This window comes from Herpailurus yagouaroundi, unplaced genomic scaffold (genome assembly GCF_014898765.1).
Source record: "Herpailurus yagouaroundi ecotype Mexico unplaced genomic scaffold, PumYag 186, whole genome shotgun sequence".
In the NCBI taxonomy this organism is placed as follows: domain Eukaryota; kingdom Metazoa; phylum Chordata; class Mammalia; order Carnivora; family Felidae; genus Herpailurus; species Herpailurus yagouaroundi.
The window spans coordinates 14,391,186-14,406,459 of NW_024412417.1; the positions used below are offsets into that span (position 1 = coordinate 14,391,186).

At 48.6% G+C, this 15,274-nt stretch overlaps 1 protein-coding gene across 3 annotated transcripts in view; it reads left to right on the forward strand.

Annotated features, from left to right (window-relative positions):
- The first annotated feature begins 19 nt into the window (after positions 1-19).
- The window catches only part of BAALC (BAALC binder of MAP3K1 and KLF4), an 83,720-nt gene continuing 68,465 nt past the window's right edge, over positions 20-15,274 (forward strand). For all 3 annotated transcript variants that reach the window (XM_040494163.1, XM_040494165.1, XM_040494164.1), the window contains exon 1: positions 20-238. In XM_040494163.1, coding sequence (XP_040350097.1) covers positions 79-238 — 160 coding nt within the window. In that variant the 5' untranslated portion in view covers positions 20-78. The remainder of the gene's footprint in view (positions 239-15,274) is intronic.

Below are 15,274 nucleotides of genomic sequence, written 5' to 3' on the forward strand. Positions count from 1 at the left end.
GGGGCTGCGCCGCCGGGGCTGAGCCACCGCCGGAGCCGCGAGCCGAGCGGCCGCCGGGCGCGCCCGCACCGCGGGAGGATGGGCTGTGGCGGGAGCCGGGCCGATGCCATCGAGCCGCGCTACTACGAGAGCTGGACCCGGGAGACCGAGTCCACCTGGCTCACCTACACCGACTCGGACGCGCCGCCCAGCGCCGCCGCCACCGACAGCGGCCCCGAGGCGGGAGGCCTGCACGCGGGTGAGCGAGCCGGAGCGCGCCGGCCCCAGGCGCCGGGAGGCCGGGGCCGACAGGGAAGCGGGAGGGATGCGGGGCGCCGGGGGAGGGGGGAACGGGCGGGCAGCCAGCCAGAGATTTCTGTGCGGCAGGTGGGGGGCTGGGAGGTGGTGGTGAGGAGGACAGACCGACAGGACCTGCGTGCTGACAGACCCACGGACCCAGGCCCAGGGAGCGGGGGGAGGGGGGCAGCGCGAGCCCCTTGGAGAGGCTGAGCCCAGTCCCCGGGGCCACGGGGAACCCCGCGCTCTGCCTCCGCCCGCGCACACTCGGTGCGGGGACCGAAGCGTGGGGCTGGGAGACCACCCACCCGGCACGCACACCTGCGCGTCAGCCCACCCGCGCGCGGCGCGCCCTCCAGCCCCGCTCCCCGTGGACCCTCTCGGGCCGCGTCTGCCACCGCGGGCCGCCTGCCCCTCTCTGCCGTAATTTATAGACGAGGCTCCTGACCCAGATTGCCTGGGTGGAGTCTTCCTCGTCGCTTCCCCTTCGCTCCCGCAGGGCTTCGAAAACCAGAATCCCAGAACCACCCCCCTCCCCTCGCCCCATCACTAGTTATGCACTTAAGCTGACTTCTCAAGCAGCTGTTCCAGAGCGAGGACTTCCCTCCCTACCCCAAGGTGCCTCGGTGCTTTATGTGGATTAGAACTATAAATTAAATACGCTTACCATTTCCCCTCCGGCAGAAATCTAATAGAAGGATCTGCAAAGAAGTTTCTGGTCCAGTCGCAGATCAGATTTTTTTTTTTTTTTTAAAGCAGACACTAATAATTGTAGAGTAGAGATGAACATTGACTCTTGCCAGAGACCGAACCTTTAGTCATCAATGTGTTGGTGTAAAAGGAAGAAAACCTCACTACTTATTAAATGAATGTTGTCAAAAGCCAGATCGTTAGTGGCATAAAAATGTTTTAACTATTTACTGACTCCTTTAGGTTGTTGGCATTTTTGAATAATGAACTCTAAGATAGAAAATGAGGTTAATTTGAAGCATAATATCTATTGTAAGGAGGAAAAAATGTGAAATGCTCTTAAAAATTCAATAATACTAAACTCCTGCTTCCTACATAAGAGCTGCCACTTTAATCTTAAGAATCAGTGTCTCCATCTTTTAGGACCAGAACTGTCTCATTTTTCACATGAACTTCGTGATTCCCTTTTTTTTTTTTTAATTTTACTTTTTAATGTTTATTTATTTTTGAGAGAGGTGGGGGGAAGGGCAGAGAGAAAGGGGAGATAACAGAGGATCTGAAGCAGGATCCAAGAGCAGAGAGCCCGATGGGGGGATGCGGGGGGGGCGGGCCTTGAACTCATGAACTATGAGATCATGACCTGAGCTGAAGTCAGACACTTAACCAACTGAGCCACCCAGGCACCCCAGTGATTCCCTTCTTTAAAAGGTAAGAACTGTGGGTACAAGACTTAAGGGCAGTATTTGTCTCTAATGTTTCTGACTCATTGTAGCAATCATAATGGTTACTTTGTGTTGCTGGTGCTTTCAGCAAGTTTCCAAATGATGTGTTGGCTAAATTCAGGGTCAGAATGAGGATAAACTTTCAGAGGGACCTGGTAAATGTTGGATTTAATAGCATTTCCCAAGGAGGAGTGGTACTTCTCAGCAGAGTCAAAGGCCAGAGTTGCACTCCAAGGAAGAATGGTTTTCAAAGATGTAGTGTGAAAAAGAACAAAGTACAGTTTCAGGGAATGGTTGCCTTGGTGACTGGGAGTATGTGGTGCATGTGTGTGCATGCATATGGGTATGAGATGGTTATTATGGGATGGCTAAATATTCATTTCCAGTGCTTATTCCTTTATTAGTCTGCCATCCTGACTCATATCCCATTGTGCCTCATGAGATCAGGTCCCTGCAACAGGTGGGACCTAGGACAAACAAGTTTATTTATGATGCCTTGCCGAATGTCAGACAGCCTTGCCCGATGGTGGTCCTGAAGACCTTCATCATTCCAGGACAGGACCCTAAAATTGGCAAGACTCTTAAATGGGAAGGATCACTTCGATTCACTAGAAATTTCCATCAGCCTCAGGGGAAAGGGACGTTTCTGAAGATCAAGATGAAATCAAGGCTTCCTTTGCAGTGCATTGGCATTCCCCAGGGCCTTTAGAAAAGTGGCTTGTTTCCTGTGACTTTTTCAGACTGGAAACTGGGCATCTGTAGTCAGAGTGGGTCATCCAAGGAAGCTACAAATCTCCTAAGTTTCAGCCACCCTGGGAGATTAGCCAGGACCCTTTATTCTTTTCATCCTCTCTGCTCCCCCTGCCTCACCCACCCCCTGCCAGTGTTCCACCCGTGAATTCAGTCCTAGGCTTCTGGAGGGCACCTTAATGCCCCACGGCGACTGTATTGTGATAGGAAGCCAGAGGGTACCGTTTCCTGTTTCCATCAATCTTTGTCTGATGGGGGACAAAAGGAAAGACTGGATTTAAGACCGTCCAGATTGTAAAATCAGAAAAATGTCTTCATTACTAGCATTCCGGAGCTGAAAAGGGTCTCTGGAGGCTGGCTACCTATTCATGGTAGGATTCAATTAAATTGCCCCAGTTTGGACATTCTCTCAACGACTTCACAGCACTTATTTATCCCTTAGTCCTCAAGAGTCTTTTCTTTCTGTGCCCCTGGTCACTCTCCTTTAGCGTCAAGTTGAAGCCACCTTTCTTCTGGCCACCCCAACCTCAGGAGCCATGCGGGTGGAGAGTAGACTAATTCATCTTTATACCTTCGTGCTAGCACACTGTGGAGCACATGTGTGACCTCAGGTTGGGATATCATGCAGGTTTTCTGAATGAATAGGCACTTTGTCTAAAGGTACCCTGCATTCCTATCAGCTCTTTCTAGATTCCCTCCCTCCTCCTTCTCTCTTCTTTCGGCCCTTGCTACTGAAGTTTGCCCACTTGGATCCATTTAACCTAGATTCTTCAAAGTGTCTTTGTCATCCCACGGCTGCTCTTTAAAACAGCACCCTATTCCATGGAAACACCCAGCCCAGTTCAAAGATTCCATTTCTTCCGTGGCACCCCTCCCCCCCCAACTCTACACCCATGTCTACTGAAAAGTCCCATTTAAGCATGTCTGCTTGTACATCTCACTTCAGTTTCTCTTAGTCTAATCCAGACTGAGGCCATATCACATGATAGTGTTCAATAAATATTTGTTGGATCGATTCTGCATTTTACTGCAGGAAGCGGGGGGGGGGGGGGGGGGGGTGGTTTTCTGCCAGTTCTACAAAGGAAAGTTTCTTGCCTCCTCATTACTCAAAAAGTGGATCCGGAGCCTCTGGCTCCTATTTTTGGAGATCATCTCCAAAAGCCAGCAAATTCAGTTAGGTTTTTAGATTCTGCTATTAAGTAGCCTGGAATCGAAGACTTAGCCAAAACCACAGTATCTGATACCCATTGCTTCCCTGTGTCGCAGAAGCCTGTCTGTCTGTCACAGGAGGAAATTAAATTTATCTGACATGATTCAGTCTTCATAAAATCAGTTTGCTGGATTGATTTTTACTTCTGTTGTCTGAGAGGGTCTCTCAGAAAGGGAATCTCTGAGGTTGCCTTGCCCCAGCCTGCTCAGCCATTCCATACGTAACGTCCTAGATTTACCTCCATCTGATCATAAGTCCTTTAATTGCCCCTTTTTGTACTGTTAGGTATTTTCCTGGTTTCTCTAGGGAGTAAAACATTTCAAATGTCTCAAAAGCCCTTCTACTTTCCAGTTTTAAATTACTTTCCAGTTTTAAATTACTATAGCACTGTAATAATTTAAATTACTATAATAATTACTTTAGTAAATGCAAGTAAATGGAGGATTACAAAATTAGAGACTCACAGCAAAACAGTTTACCTAAGTAAATTGATATACATAAAATAAAGTGAAGAGCACTTAATGCTACCATCCGCTAATGTATATTGATGACTCACCAAGGGCCAGGTGCTGTACTCAGCAGCACTTAATGTAAATCAGCTCACTTAATCCTAACGGGCCGAGAAGAGGTAGGAACTGTGACCCTGTTTCTTTTGCTAGCAAAGGCAAGTGGCATAGAGTGTGTGAATGACCTTTCCCGGTCCAGTACTGGGATCCAGCTCTGCTGCATACACAGCCCGTGCTCCTAAATACCGCTTTCTTGATTAATGGGAGATTCACTGCAGACCCGTTGCTTTTCCAGTTGATGGGACTCAAAGTCTAGTGTGATCTCTGGATATTCTAGTCTGGTCTCAGCACGGTTTTCTTCTGCAGCGTCCTTGAGGATGGGGTATGTCTTCCCTGGGCAAGGAGGCCTCCCCATACTTTTGTGGAGCAGTTCCCCTTGCAAGAAACTCTTCCTGCTGCCTTGTAAGTTCTACCTGGTGAGCTCCAGGCCCTTGTAACCAAGTCTTGTACAGGCAACTCGCAATATTTGAAGAAACCCGTTGCATCTCCTGTGGCCACTGATTCTGCGGCCCCCGAACACATGCATATAGGTCAGTCATTTCTCAGACTTGTGGGGACCTGACCACATACCTCCAAAGACGTTGTCTGGCTTGTCAAAGTCCCTCCTGATATAAGAGACCCGTTGTTAGCTCCAAGCTTGTGGTGTTAGCTGAGCAGCGTGGGGCAACATGTGGACACTGAACCTCTCCTGATGCAGGTAAAATCAGGTTAGGATTTGTTTTCCTGTGGCTGTTGTTGCCTATTACCTTGATGACTCACATTAAACGTGTGATGAGTTAAAACCCTTAGGGCTTTCTTTCTAGTTAAATTTAAGTCCTGTGGCATCAGAGATGTCTGTGCTATATATCCAGCACCAACACCTGGAACAGCGACTGGAACATAGATGGCACTCAGTAAATGCTTGCTGAATGAATGGTTTATTTCTCCCATAAATCCTGCATTCATACTATTGATTTCAGGAACCCAAAGTTGGGATTTTTAAATTTATTCCTATTAAAGTATATCTCGTTAGTTTCAGTTTAATGCTTAAATGAGGTGACCTTGATTCATCTTGATAGTGCCATTAAGACAATATTCTAGGGGCACAGGGTGGCTCAGTCAGTTGAGTGACTCTTGATTTCGGCTTAGGTCATGATTTTAGGGTTGTGGGATCGAGGCCCACATGGGGCTCTGTCCTGACAGCGGAGTCTTCTTAAGATTCTGTTTCTTTCTCCCTCTGCCCCTCCCCCACCCCGCTTGTGCACGCTCCCTCTCCGCCCCCCCCACCTTCTCTCTCTCTCTCTCTCTCTCCCTCTCAAATAAATTTTTTTTAATTTTTTAATGTTTTATTATTTATTTTTGAGAGTGAGAGAGAGAGAACACAAGTGGGAAAGGGAGAGAGGGAGACACAGAATCCAAAGCAGGCTCCAGGCTCTGAGTTGTCAGCACAGAGCCCGACGTGGGACTCAAACTCACCAACTGTGAGATCGTAACCTGAGCCGAAGTCAGACTCCCAACCGACTGAGCCACCCAGGCACCCCTCTCTCAAATAAATTTTAAAAAGAAGACAGTATCTTAGGTCTTTGTTTCCCTGTGTTGACAGATGAAAGATAAAAGACATTTATTTGCTCTCTCATTCGTTCAATATATATTAGGCACAAAGTTGATTAAGATTTGTTCCTTGAACCATAAGAAATAATATAGTGGAGACAGACACAGAGGTCACACACTTCAGGGCAGCATGGTCCATACTGGAATAGCATGGGGGAAAGATGCTGGAGGAATACAGGGGGCTGAGTAGTTCGATCTGGGTGTGTGGTGGGGGGTACACAGTGTGTGGACAGAGCCCTAAGGGAGTGTGTGTGGCAGACGAGGCAGGACTGTCCCTGCAGGACTTCACCACCAGGGAGGTGAAGGGAGCTTACCCTGCTTCCTCTGTCCAGAGCAGTACCAGTGGAGAGCCAATCTGGGGCTTTCTGATGGCTACGGCTCCTCCTTGCCCCCCAGCTCCCTCTGTCTACCTGTTACACCTGTGGTTATATTATTAATTAAAAAAAATTTTTTTTAATGTTCATTTATTTTTAAGAAAAAGAGACAGAGTGCAAGCAGGGGAGGGACAGAGAGAGAGAGGGAGACACAGAATCCAAAGCAGGTTCCAGGGTCTGAGCTGTCAGCACAGAGCCCCAATGCGGGGCTCGAACCCAGGAACCATGAGATCATGACCTGAGCTGAAGTCGGATACTTATCAACTGAGCCATTTAGACGCCCCACTTGTGGTTATATTTTTGAATAATTTATTGATAAATGTCTGCCCCCTCAAGCATGACGAGCTTTACTAGTTAGGTAAGGGGTCTCTTTGCTGACCCCTGGATCCCTGTGCCTAACACCGTGCCTGGCTATAGTAGGGCCTCAAGTGATCTCTCTTTAATGACTAAATCTCCTAAAATGACTATGTGTTCATTTCTTTCTTCCGGTAGTACCCACAGATGATGTTTTCATTCCTCAGAAGTTCCATCCGCTCATCCTTCTTGGGTTCTCATCTACCTGATGAGTTGTATAGTAGGAAAACACGCCCACCCTTTTCTGCCCCCTTTGCCAAACACCAGCCTCTTTGTTACAAGGGTTGTTTTGCAACAATCGCTACGAAAACAGGTGGGAGCAAACGCAGGCGGTTCATAAAGTTTAGGAAGTCTCACGTGCCCTGTCTCTTGGGCAGAGTTATATACATCCTGCCACAGGCTCTCCAGGGACCTTGTCCAGCCCCGTGATGGCACCAGCCACACTGCATTGCTGGAGCTTAGTCATGCCTCTGTTGCTCCAGTCAGCCTGTGAGCTCTGCCAGGTTGGGCACTGCGTGATTGGTGGTTGCATGCCTGGCTCTAACAGTGAATAAAATGAATAGTTGGATGAATGATCCAGCTAAGCAAATGAAGTTTTGTCTTCCATCCTCTTTCCTGAGTCTGATCTTAGATGATTTTGTCTTAGAAATCAGTTACTGAACTGTGTCTGTGTTAGATACTAGACAGTCAATTGTGACTCTAACCCGAGATGAATTTAAGGTTCCAGACGTGGGCCCCGCTTGGAGGAAGATAGTCCCCTCTCAGCTGGCAAGGAGTCTTTTCCTGGCTTATCCTGTAACTCAGCAGTCGACTCCTCAGGCTTAGACCACTAGTGGTCCTGCCTTTGCCTTGGGATCTATGTACCTGCAACACCTTCCTGCTGATAAGGCCTTTCTGTCCTTTAGTGCTGTTGGATGTCTGAGCCTGTTCGTGGCTGACGGTACCTGGACTTGCATCCCAGGAGCCTTTCTATATCAGCTTCTACCACTCTCAGAAGACCACTGACTTCTACTGCAAAATCCTATCCCTGCAGGGACTCCTACCGAGATTCTCTGGCTAGTCCGAACACCTCCTTGGCTTCCGTCTGGAGAGGAGACTAGATGGGTGTATCCCCAGCCTACATTATGATCTAGTCCCTTCCAGCTTAGCTGCCGCCAACATTCACCTCCTTACATGCTCTCCTCCCTCTTTGCCCCCCAACCACCTCCATCTCTCTGTTACGGGCTCAACTATCTGTCCCCCAAATTTCTATGCTGAAGTCTGAACCCCCGGTATATCAAATGTGACCTTATATGGAGATAAGGTCTTTACAGAGGTTAAAGTGAGGTGATTAGGGGAGCCTGGGTGGCTCAGTTGGTTAAGCATCCAACTTTGGCTCAGGTCATGATCTCATGGTTTGTGAGTTCGAGCCTCGCGTTGGGCTCTGTGCTGGCAGCTCAGAGCCTGGAGCCCACTTTGGATTCTGTGTCTCCCTTTCTTTCTGCTCCTCCCCTGTTCACACTCTGTCTCCCTCTCCTTCAAAAGTAAATAAACATTAAAAAAAATTAAAAATGAGGTCGTTAATATGGGCCCTAATCCAATGTGATTGATGTCCTTATACAAAGGGAAATTTGGACACACTGACACACAGGGAGAATACCATGTGAAGATAAAGGCAGAGGTTAGGGTGATGCTTCTATAAACCAAGGAACACCCAAAATTGCCAGCAAGCCACCAGGAGCTAGGAGAGAGGCACGGAACAGATTCTCCCTCCCAGAAGGAGAAGGAAGCTTCCTGATCTCAGATTTCTAGTCTCAGACTTGTGAGACAATAAATTCCTGCTGCTTAAGCCACAAGTTTGTGGTACTTTCTTACAGCAGCCCTAGAAGACTAACATAAATGTACTGATGAGCTCTACCATTGTGAACACTTGGAAATAAGGAGAGAGAGGGTTTTCTATTGTCACTACCTCACTCTCCCTTCGGCGATTGGTCAATTGGTTGATTGGGTCAATTACCTGGTCATTTAAATTCAAATAATTCCTGAGCATCTAACACACGTGAGAATTTTTCTTTGGGACGTTCGTTTACATAACTCTCTAAAATAACCTCCTAAACCATTGTCATCCCCATTTACCAGATGAGGAACCTGGGGGGTTCAGTGAGGTTGAGCAAGGTCACCCACCGGGAAGTAGGAAAGCCCACATCGGAATTCAGGGGTCCTGTTTTTAAATCCAGGGCCGCGTCTGTTATGCCATAGCTGCTCAGCATGGATTTAGTGTCCTCCTCCACCCCCTCTGCCTTGAGCTGTTTTGAAAAACTTCTTGGAGTGCCAGCCTCCTGCCAGCATTTACAAGGCTGAGGACACAAGTCCTTGAGGAGGGCTCCATTGCCCCCTCCCTGGGCTGAGCTCCCTGAGCAGGGCTGCAGAGAGGGCTCAGAAAAGCATCAGTCATCTGATGGGCTCCTTAAAGATGAACGGTCTTTGGGCAGAATAATATACATGTTTTCAGCTTTCAAATGCAATGGATATTCCTTAAGAAACTTTAGGAAGTACAGAGAAGCACACAAGGAAATAGTGCCTCCGTCAGCATCTGGGTTTCACCCTCAGGTCCTGTATCTGGGTTATGCAGGGCATCTTTGATCTTCTGTGCGGACCATGTTTAAAGTTTGGGGGTATAGGAACAATTCCTCAAATTTCTTGAAAGCTCAGAGGCCAAGAAAAAGAAAAGTTGTTTTGTTCAGGAAAATATTTGGAGGTAGTGGCAGCCAAAGTCTAGTTTGGCTAGTCTAGGGTGGGGAAGGCCATGGGTAAGTGAGGGGATTTTTCTCCCTTTTTTTCTTTTAATACTAAGCAAATACAGTTGAATTCAGGTAAATTACATACGAAGCAAATGCATACTGTGACTCCACTGTTTGCCACTTTCCTACATCCCTCTGCCATCCCCCACAATTGGCTCGGGCAGAGTTTTATTTTTTTTTAATGTTTTATGATTTGCTTTTGAGAGTGAGAGAGACAGAGCACACGTGGGGGAGGAGCAGAGAGAAAGGGAGACACAGAATCGGAAGCAGGCTCCAGGCTCTGAGCTCTCAGCACAGAGCTCGATGTGGAGCTTGAACTCATGAACCGCGAGATCATGAGTCAGATGCTTAACCAACTGAGCCACCCATGCGCCACCCCCCCTTAGATTTTTTTTTTTTTTTTAATTTAGCTCCATCTTGTTTACAAATAGTACCAATTTCTCCAAGATTCTGGGAGTCTTAATTTTGGGTGATTGTAAGTCTTGGTCTTTTTCTGTCTTCGTAGGCATTTCAGTGGGCAGTTGGGCAAGATGGAGTGGGTAGCTTGTAGCCAGATGCCTTCAGCCCCAAAGTCCAACCCAGAGCCTGTTGGCCTTCTCCTCTATGCCACTGCTCCAGCCTGTGATCCATTCTCACCCACGGGACTACCCAGCCTGATCTGCTGTCCATTGACCATTGCACATGCTTCCTCCTCTTCAGTGAGCCCACTTCTGACACCCGTCATGACCTCCAGTCCCTGGACCTTTCTGGGCTTTCTTCTCTATCATCATCTTCCTTCTTATTTTGCTTGAAGGTTATAGTCCACTGGTTAAGGAATTCGACTTTGACAGCAGATCTTTACCAGCTTTGTGACCTTGGGCAAGTTTCTTAGCTCGTCCAGATTGCAGTTTCCACGTTAGGGTGGGAATCATTGTTGAATGAATGTGTTCACAAACGTGAAGTGTGAAGTCTTTCAGTGCCGCCATTCTCGTACCCACGTTCTCCCACCTCTTCGGTATTGCCCTGGGCTCGCCATGCCAGTTTCAAACCTGGGGTTTGCTCTTCCCCTGTGCTCCTTACATGCCTGTCTCTGAGATGCCTGGCATCGCTGGAGCAAGTCATGGGTACTGGTGATCGCACCCAAGGGCCATTCATTCTCTAGAGCCTCAGTGTTCTTACCACTTGTTTGCAATTCTGTTAATTCCTTGTTAACATGCTATGACAGTCCCCATGTGATAGCTCCTGACACAATCCTGTTCTTTCCCTCTGAACACTAAAAGAAAAAAAAAAATCAAACACTTGCTACGAATTCTCCCGTCTTTCCCTCGAATCACCTGCTGTATGTCCTTCCGGGCACCTCAGTATTTTAAAACCGTCTTTAGCCCCCTGTCCTCATCTCTGCCTGTTTGGATTCTAAAGTGCACTGACGAGGTTGTTCCTTGTCACTGTAGGTGCGGACATCACAGGCCATCCTGTTCTGCAGGGTGGAGGTCTACTGTGTGGTCCATCGGCCGTCCCTGAGTCCAGGCCACTGTCCTGTTTTACTTGCACCTCAGCAATGGCCTGCTTCTGTTCTCACCCTGGGCAAGTCATTATTCATGTTAGAGGGAGAAAAATCTTCCAAAAACATGTATCAGGTCTTGTCACTCACTTGTGAGTGACCGCTCTGGTAGCTTCCCAATCTGTCATATGTAGAATAAAACCCCACTCCTTTCCTCAGCTTCCATGCCCCCGTCCCAAACAGCTTCTCCAGCTTTGCCTACCCTGCTCTCTCTCTCCCTCTCTCTCTCTCTCTCTCTCTCTCTCTCTCTCTCTCTGTGTGTCTCACCGTGTTCCAGCCATGCTGGCTTCCTCTTTGTTCTTTGAACACCCTCACCGCTTTCCTGGGGTGCTTGCTGGAATGTGCCCCCCCACCCCCTCTTTCCCCGGTTGACTCCACCTCACCCTTCAGCTCTCAGTTCAGATGTCACCTCCTCAGAGACACCAGCCTTCCTCAGTTACATCTGATTATTTGTTTCTTTTGATCACCAAGCCTGCCATTGTCTTGTTCATTTACTGTTTCTTCTTTACTCCATCACTCCAGGAGGTAAAGGGACTGTAGATCACATTCACTGCTGTAGCCCAAGTACTTAGCACCCTGCCCAGCACAGAGTGGGCACTTAATGAGTATTTGTTGAAGGGAGCCCTCCTCATCTTTTGTGTCAGGAAGGAATTGCATGTGGTGGCGCAAATAGAATCCAGTTTAGCAAGGAGAGGCTTTATTTTTTGCCCTCCACAGAAGTCGTGGGCAGCTGCACTGCTCAGGAGTGCCATCAAGGACCTGGGCTCTGTAAGTTTACTGCTTTGCCATCTGCGGTGTGTGTGGATTTCTTTCTCATAGTTGCCAGGGGTTGTAGCATCTTACTTTAGATAGGAAGAAGGGGGAAAACCAGAAAGGCATGCTCTACCTGAGTCTACTTCTTTTTATCTGAAAAATGACAGCTTTCCCAGAACCCAGTAAGTTTTGCTTGAGTCTCATTGGCTGGAACTGTGTTATTACCTGGCTGTCCCTGGCCGTAAGACAGTCTAGGAGATCGGGACTTTCAGTTGGGCACGTACACCCTAAAGATATATCATGATCCTTTTGGCAAAGAAAAAAAGGGGGGGGGGAATGGATGTTGGGTAGGCTGCCTGCAGGGCAACTATGCCTTTCATCCTAAGGCTATGTGAGAGAGGAGAGAAGATTAGAAGGAGAGAGGGGAGGAGGAAAGAAAGGAAGGGAAAGTGAGGAGGGGGAGGTCAGCTAGAAACCAAAGCAGCATAATACTGGTATTAAGATTTTGCCATACTGCTACTACAACTAAATGGTGTTTTTAGCATGTTTTACCATGTGCCAGGTGAGTTCACAAAGGTTGATACTTGCTGAGAAAATCACATGTGCTAATAATGAACTAATTCTAGAACTAATACAAGAACTTAAACTTAAAGCTTCCAGAATAGTCTTTTAACATCAAACTCTGTGTGGTGTACCTGAGATGTGCATTGGGCTTTCCTTTGTTTTCTGCTTCATTTTCCAGCAAAGTTAATGCCAGCCGGAAACTGATGTGCCAGCTGATGTTCTGTGGCACCAATTTCCAATCAGCGGGAACATTTGTGGAGGCTCGCTGTGCAGGGTCACACTGATGCTCAGGCTGGGGGCTTCTGTTAGAGAAGCAACAGACGGCCGGTTGGCTAATATAAAGACTTGGCGGTAAATCCTGCAGAAATCTAGAAAACCCACCCCACTATTGTCTCCAGGGCTTGAGGACTTTAGGGCATGAGGAAACTGAAAGGATTTGAAGAAAACAGCAGGGCTGTTTGGGAAATTGGTTGTCATAACAACAGGGCACAGGCGACAGTGAAAGCGGCAATTGCCCGCACGCCCTTCATAAGGGGGAGATTCAAGTTGAAGCACGAAACCAACGCCTCATTAAATGACTACATGCAAGGATTGCTTTTCAGGGACAGTCTTCGGAGCAGCCAGGCTCAGATTTGCTTGGCTGTGGTGATAAGTGATGTGTGTGCAAACACAAATGAACACAGCCACTGCCTCATTAGCATGGCTCCCATTAAGTGCGTGCCCAGCATGTGCCAGGCACTGCATATTTATTACCCAATTCTCTTACCCCTATTTCACAGATGGGAGAAGTCAGATTGGCGAGGGGACTTGCCCAAGGGCTTGAAGACTGTAAGTGGCCGAGTGAGGTTTGGAACCCAGCTCTGTCTCGTTCTGAGCCCCGCGCTCTTCCTCTGGGCTAACCCCCTAACTGATCACTAGCTCTGGTCCTCATTGCCTTTCAGCTGGACATTTGCAACAGCCTTCTGACCTGTCCCCCGAGCCCCAGTCACTGCCACTCCAGTATCTTCCACATCATTGCCGGGTGAATATTCCCGAAGCATAACTGGGATCATTATGGGGTTATTCTCCTGCTCAGAGCCTTTCATGATTTTTCTTTGCCAAATGAGACTGCAAATGTCTTAGCCTCGCATTTAAGGCTTTCTCTCCAGCCTGGTCTTCCACCAGCTGTTTGCAGGTCCTCTACACTTATCACGACTCAGGGCTGCCTTTTGCCTGCAGCACCTTATCCTGTTGCCCCCCCACCACCCCTGTGTGCCTGCCTCACAGCCCCACAGCCCCTGTGTGCCTGCCTCAGTCGTGTGTTCCCTTCTAGTGCACACGCAGTGCACTTATTCTGTTTTGCATCTTCTTATTTATGGCTATGACCCCTGTCTGATGTCATACCGCGTACTCTTACAGACTGTCGGGAAATAGACCGAGATGGACTTTTACTGGGGAGAGCTTTAGGGAGGAACACCTGTGAGGGGTGAGGGAGGCGGGACTGGGCTAAGGGCAAACTTGAATTGCTGGGGGCTCTGGAGATATTGTAAGGAAAGGTGCTGTCACCCTATACCAGCCGAGTATCAGCTGCAGTCTGCCCCCAGCAAGGGGAAGTGACCTTGGGTGGGGCCACTTCCTTCCACAGAGGGCAATTCCTCCAGAGGCGCTCAGCTGTGAGCCTTCAGTGGTCGCCTCTCCCTGCCGGCCGCTTGAGGATCTGGTGTCAGTCCTGCAGGGAGATCCTGGGAGGGACCACACTCCTTATTTTTCAGTTGGCTTCCCTGGTGGCTACACATCACATTTACTTGGGGAACATAAACAAAATGCCCCACCCTGAGACTTGTGCTGAAAGCCAGCCGGTTTGACAAGTTCTCAGGGCAGAGTGAAATTCCCTTGGTCAACGTGGGGCCTACGACTCTGCATTTCTAACAGGGGCCCAAGTGATGCTGATGCTGCTGGCCCATGGACCTCTCAGAGAAGCGCGTCCTAGATCACAGGTTGGCAAACCTTAGCTGTAAAGGGCCGAGTGGTAAACACTTTAGGCTTTGTGGGCCACATGATCTTTGTTGCAGCTATTTGGCTTTGCTGGTTTTAGCACCAAAGCAGCCACGGGCAACACAGAAATGAATGACCGTGGCTCTGTGGCAATGCCCATTCCTGTCCTAGGTGATTCCGAGGCTCAGCCAGCTTCAAGAGCCAGTGTCTTTAACCCTCAAGGCAGCATGGAGGAGAGAAAAGGACTGGGCTTGCAGTAACTAGTTCCAGCCCTCAAATGCACCTCTAACTAGCCTAGCACATTCTGAGCCCTTAAGCAATGTCGGTGGAATGAGCAGATAAATGGGACTAAGTGCACTTCTTACCTTGAAGGCAATGTTTTAAGTATTTTGTTTTTGAGAGAAAGGGCGTGAGTGGGGGGAGGGGCAGAGAGAGAGGAGAGAGAGAATCCCAAGCAGGCTCTGTGCTGTCTGCCCGCACAGAGCCCGAAGCGGGGCTCGCACTCACAGATCATGAGATCATGACCTGAGCCGAAACCAAGAGTTGGACACTTACCTCACTGAGCCACGCAGGCTCCTCTTACCTTGAAGGCAGTTTTTGAGGGTTGTTAAATTATCTCCGGTAACATTAGATCATTAAGATACTAGATATACAAATCATGCTCTTGAGTTGAGTGGGGTCTGGGAAGCAGACCGTATCCTGGGGGAGTAAGGTGCCCGTTCTCTGGGGAGTTGCCCCTGCCTTGGGCTTCCAGGAACGGGGACTCTTCCATCCCTTCAGCACAGGTCACTGTTGGTTCAGTGTCGTGAGATGCCACCTCCAGGGATGCCTTTCCCGGCTGGCAATTCTTCTAAGAGAGTAGTGCTGCTTCCAGGAGGTGTGAGGAATAATCATCTCCCTGGGGTCTCTCTGAGCTTTACCTTCCTGTAGTGCTCCTTTTCCCTCACAGGCTGTGACGCAGGAGCTGGGAGTGTTTAAAAAGTCGCCACACGTCTGGTTGGTTGTGAGTCTGGGCAGCTGATGAATGGGTTGTTTTTCTGAATCAGGTGCTCCCTTGTAGAGACACGGGCTTCTAGACATTACATAAGGCTGCAGAAAACATCCAGTGAACTTAGAGAAAAAGGATCACTT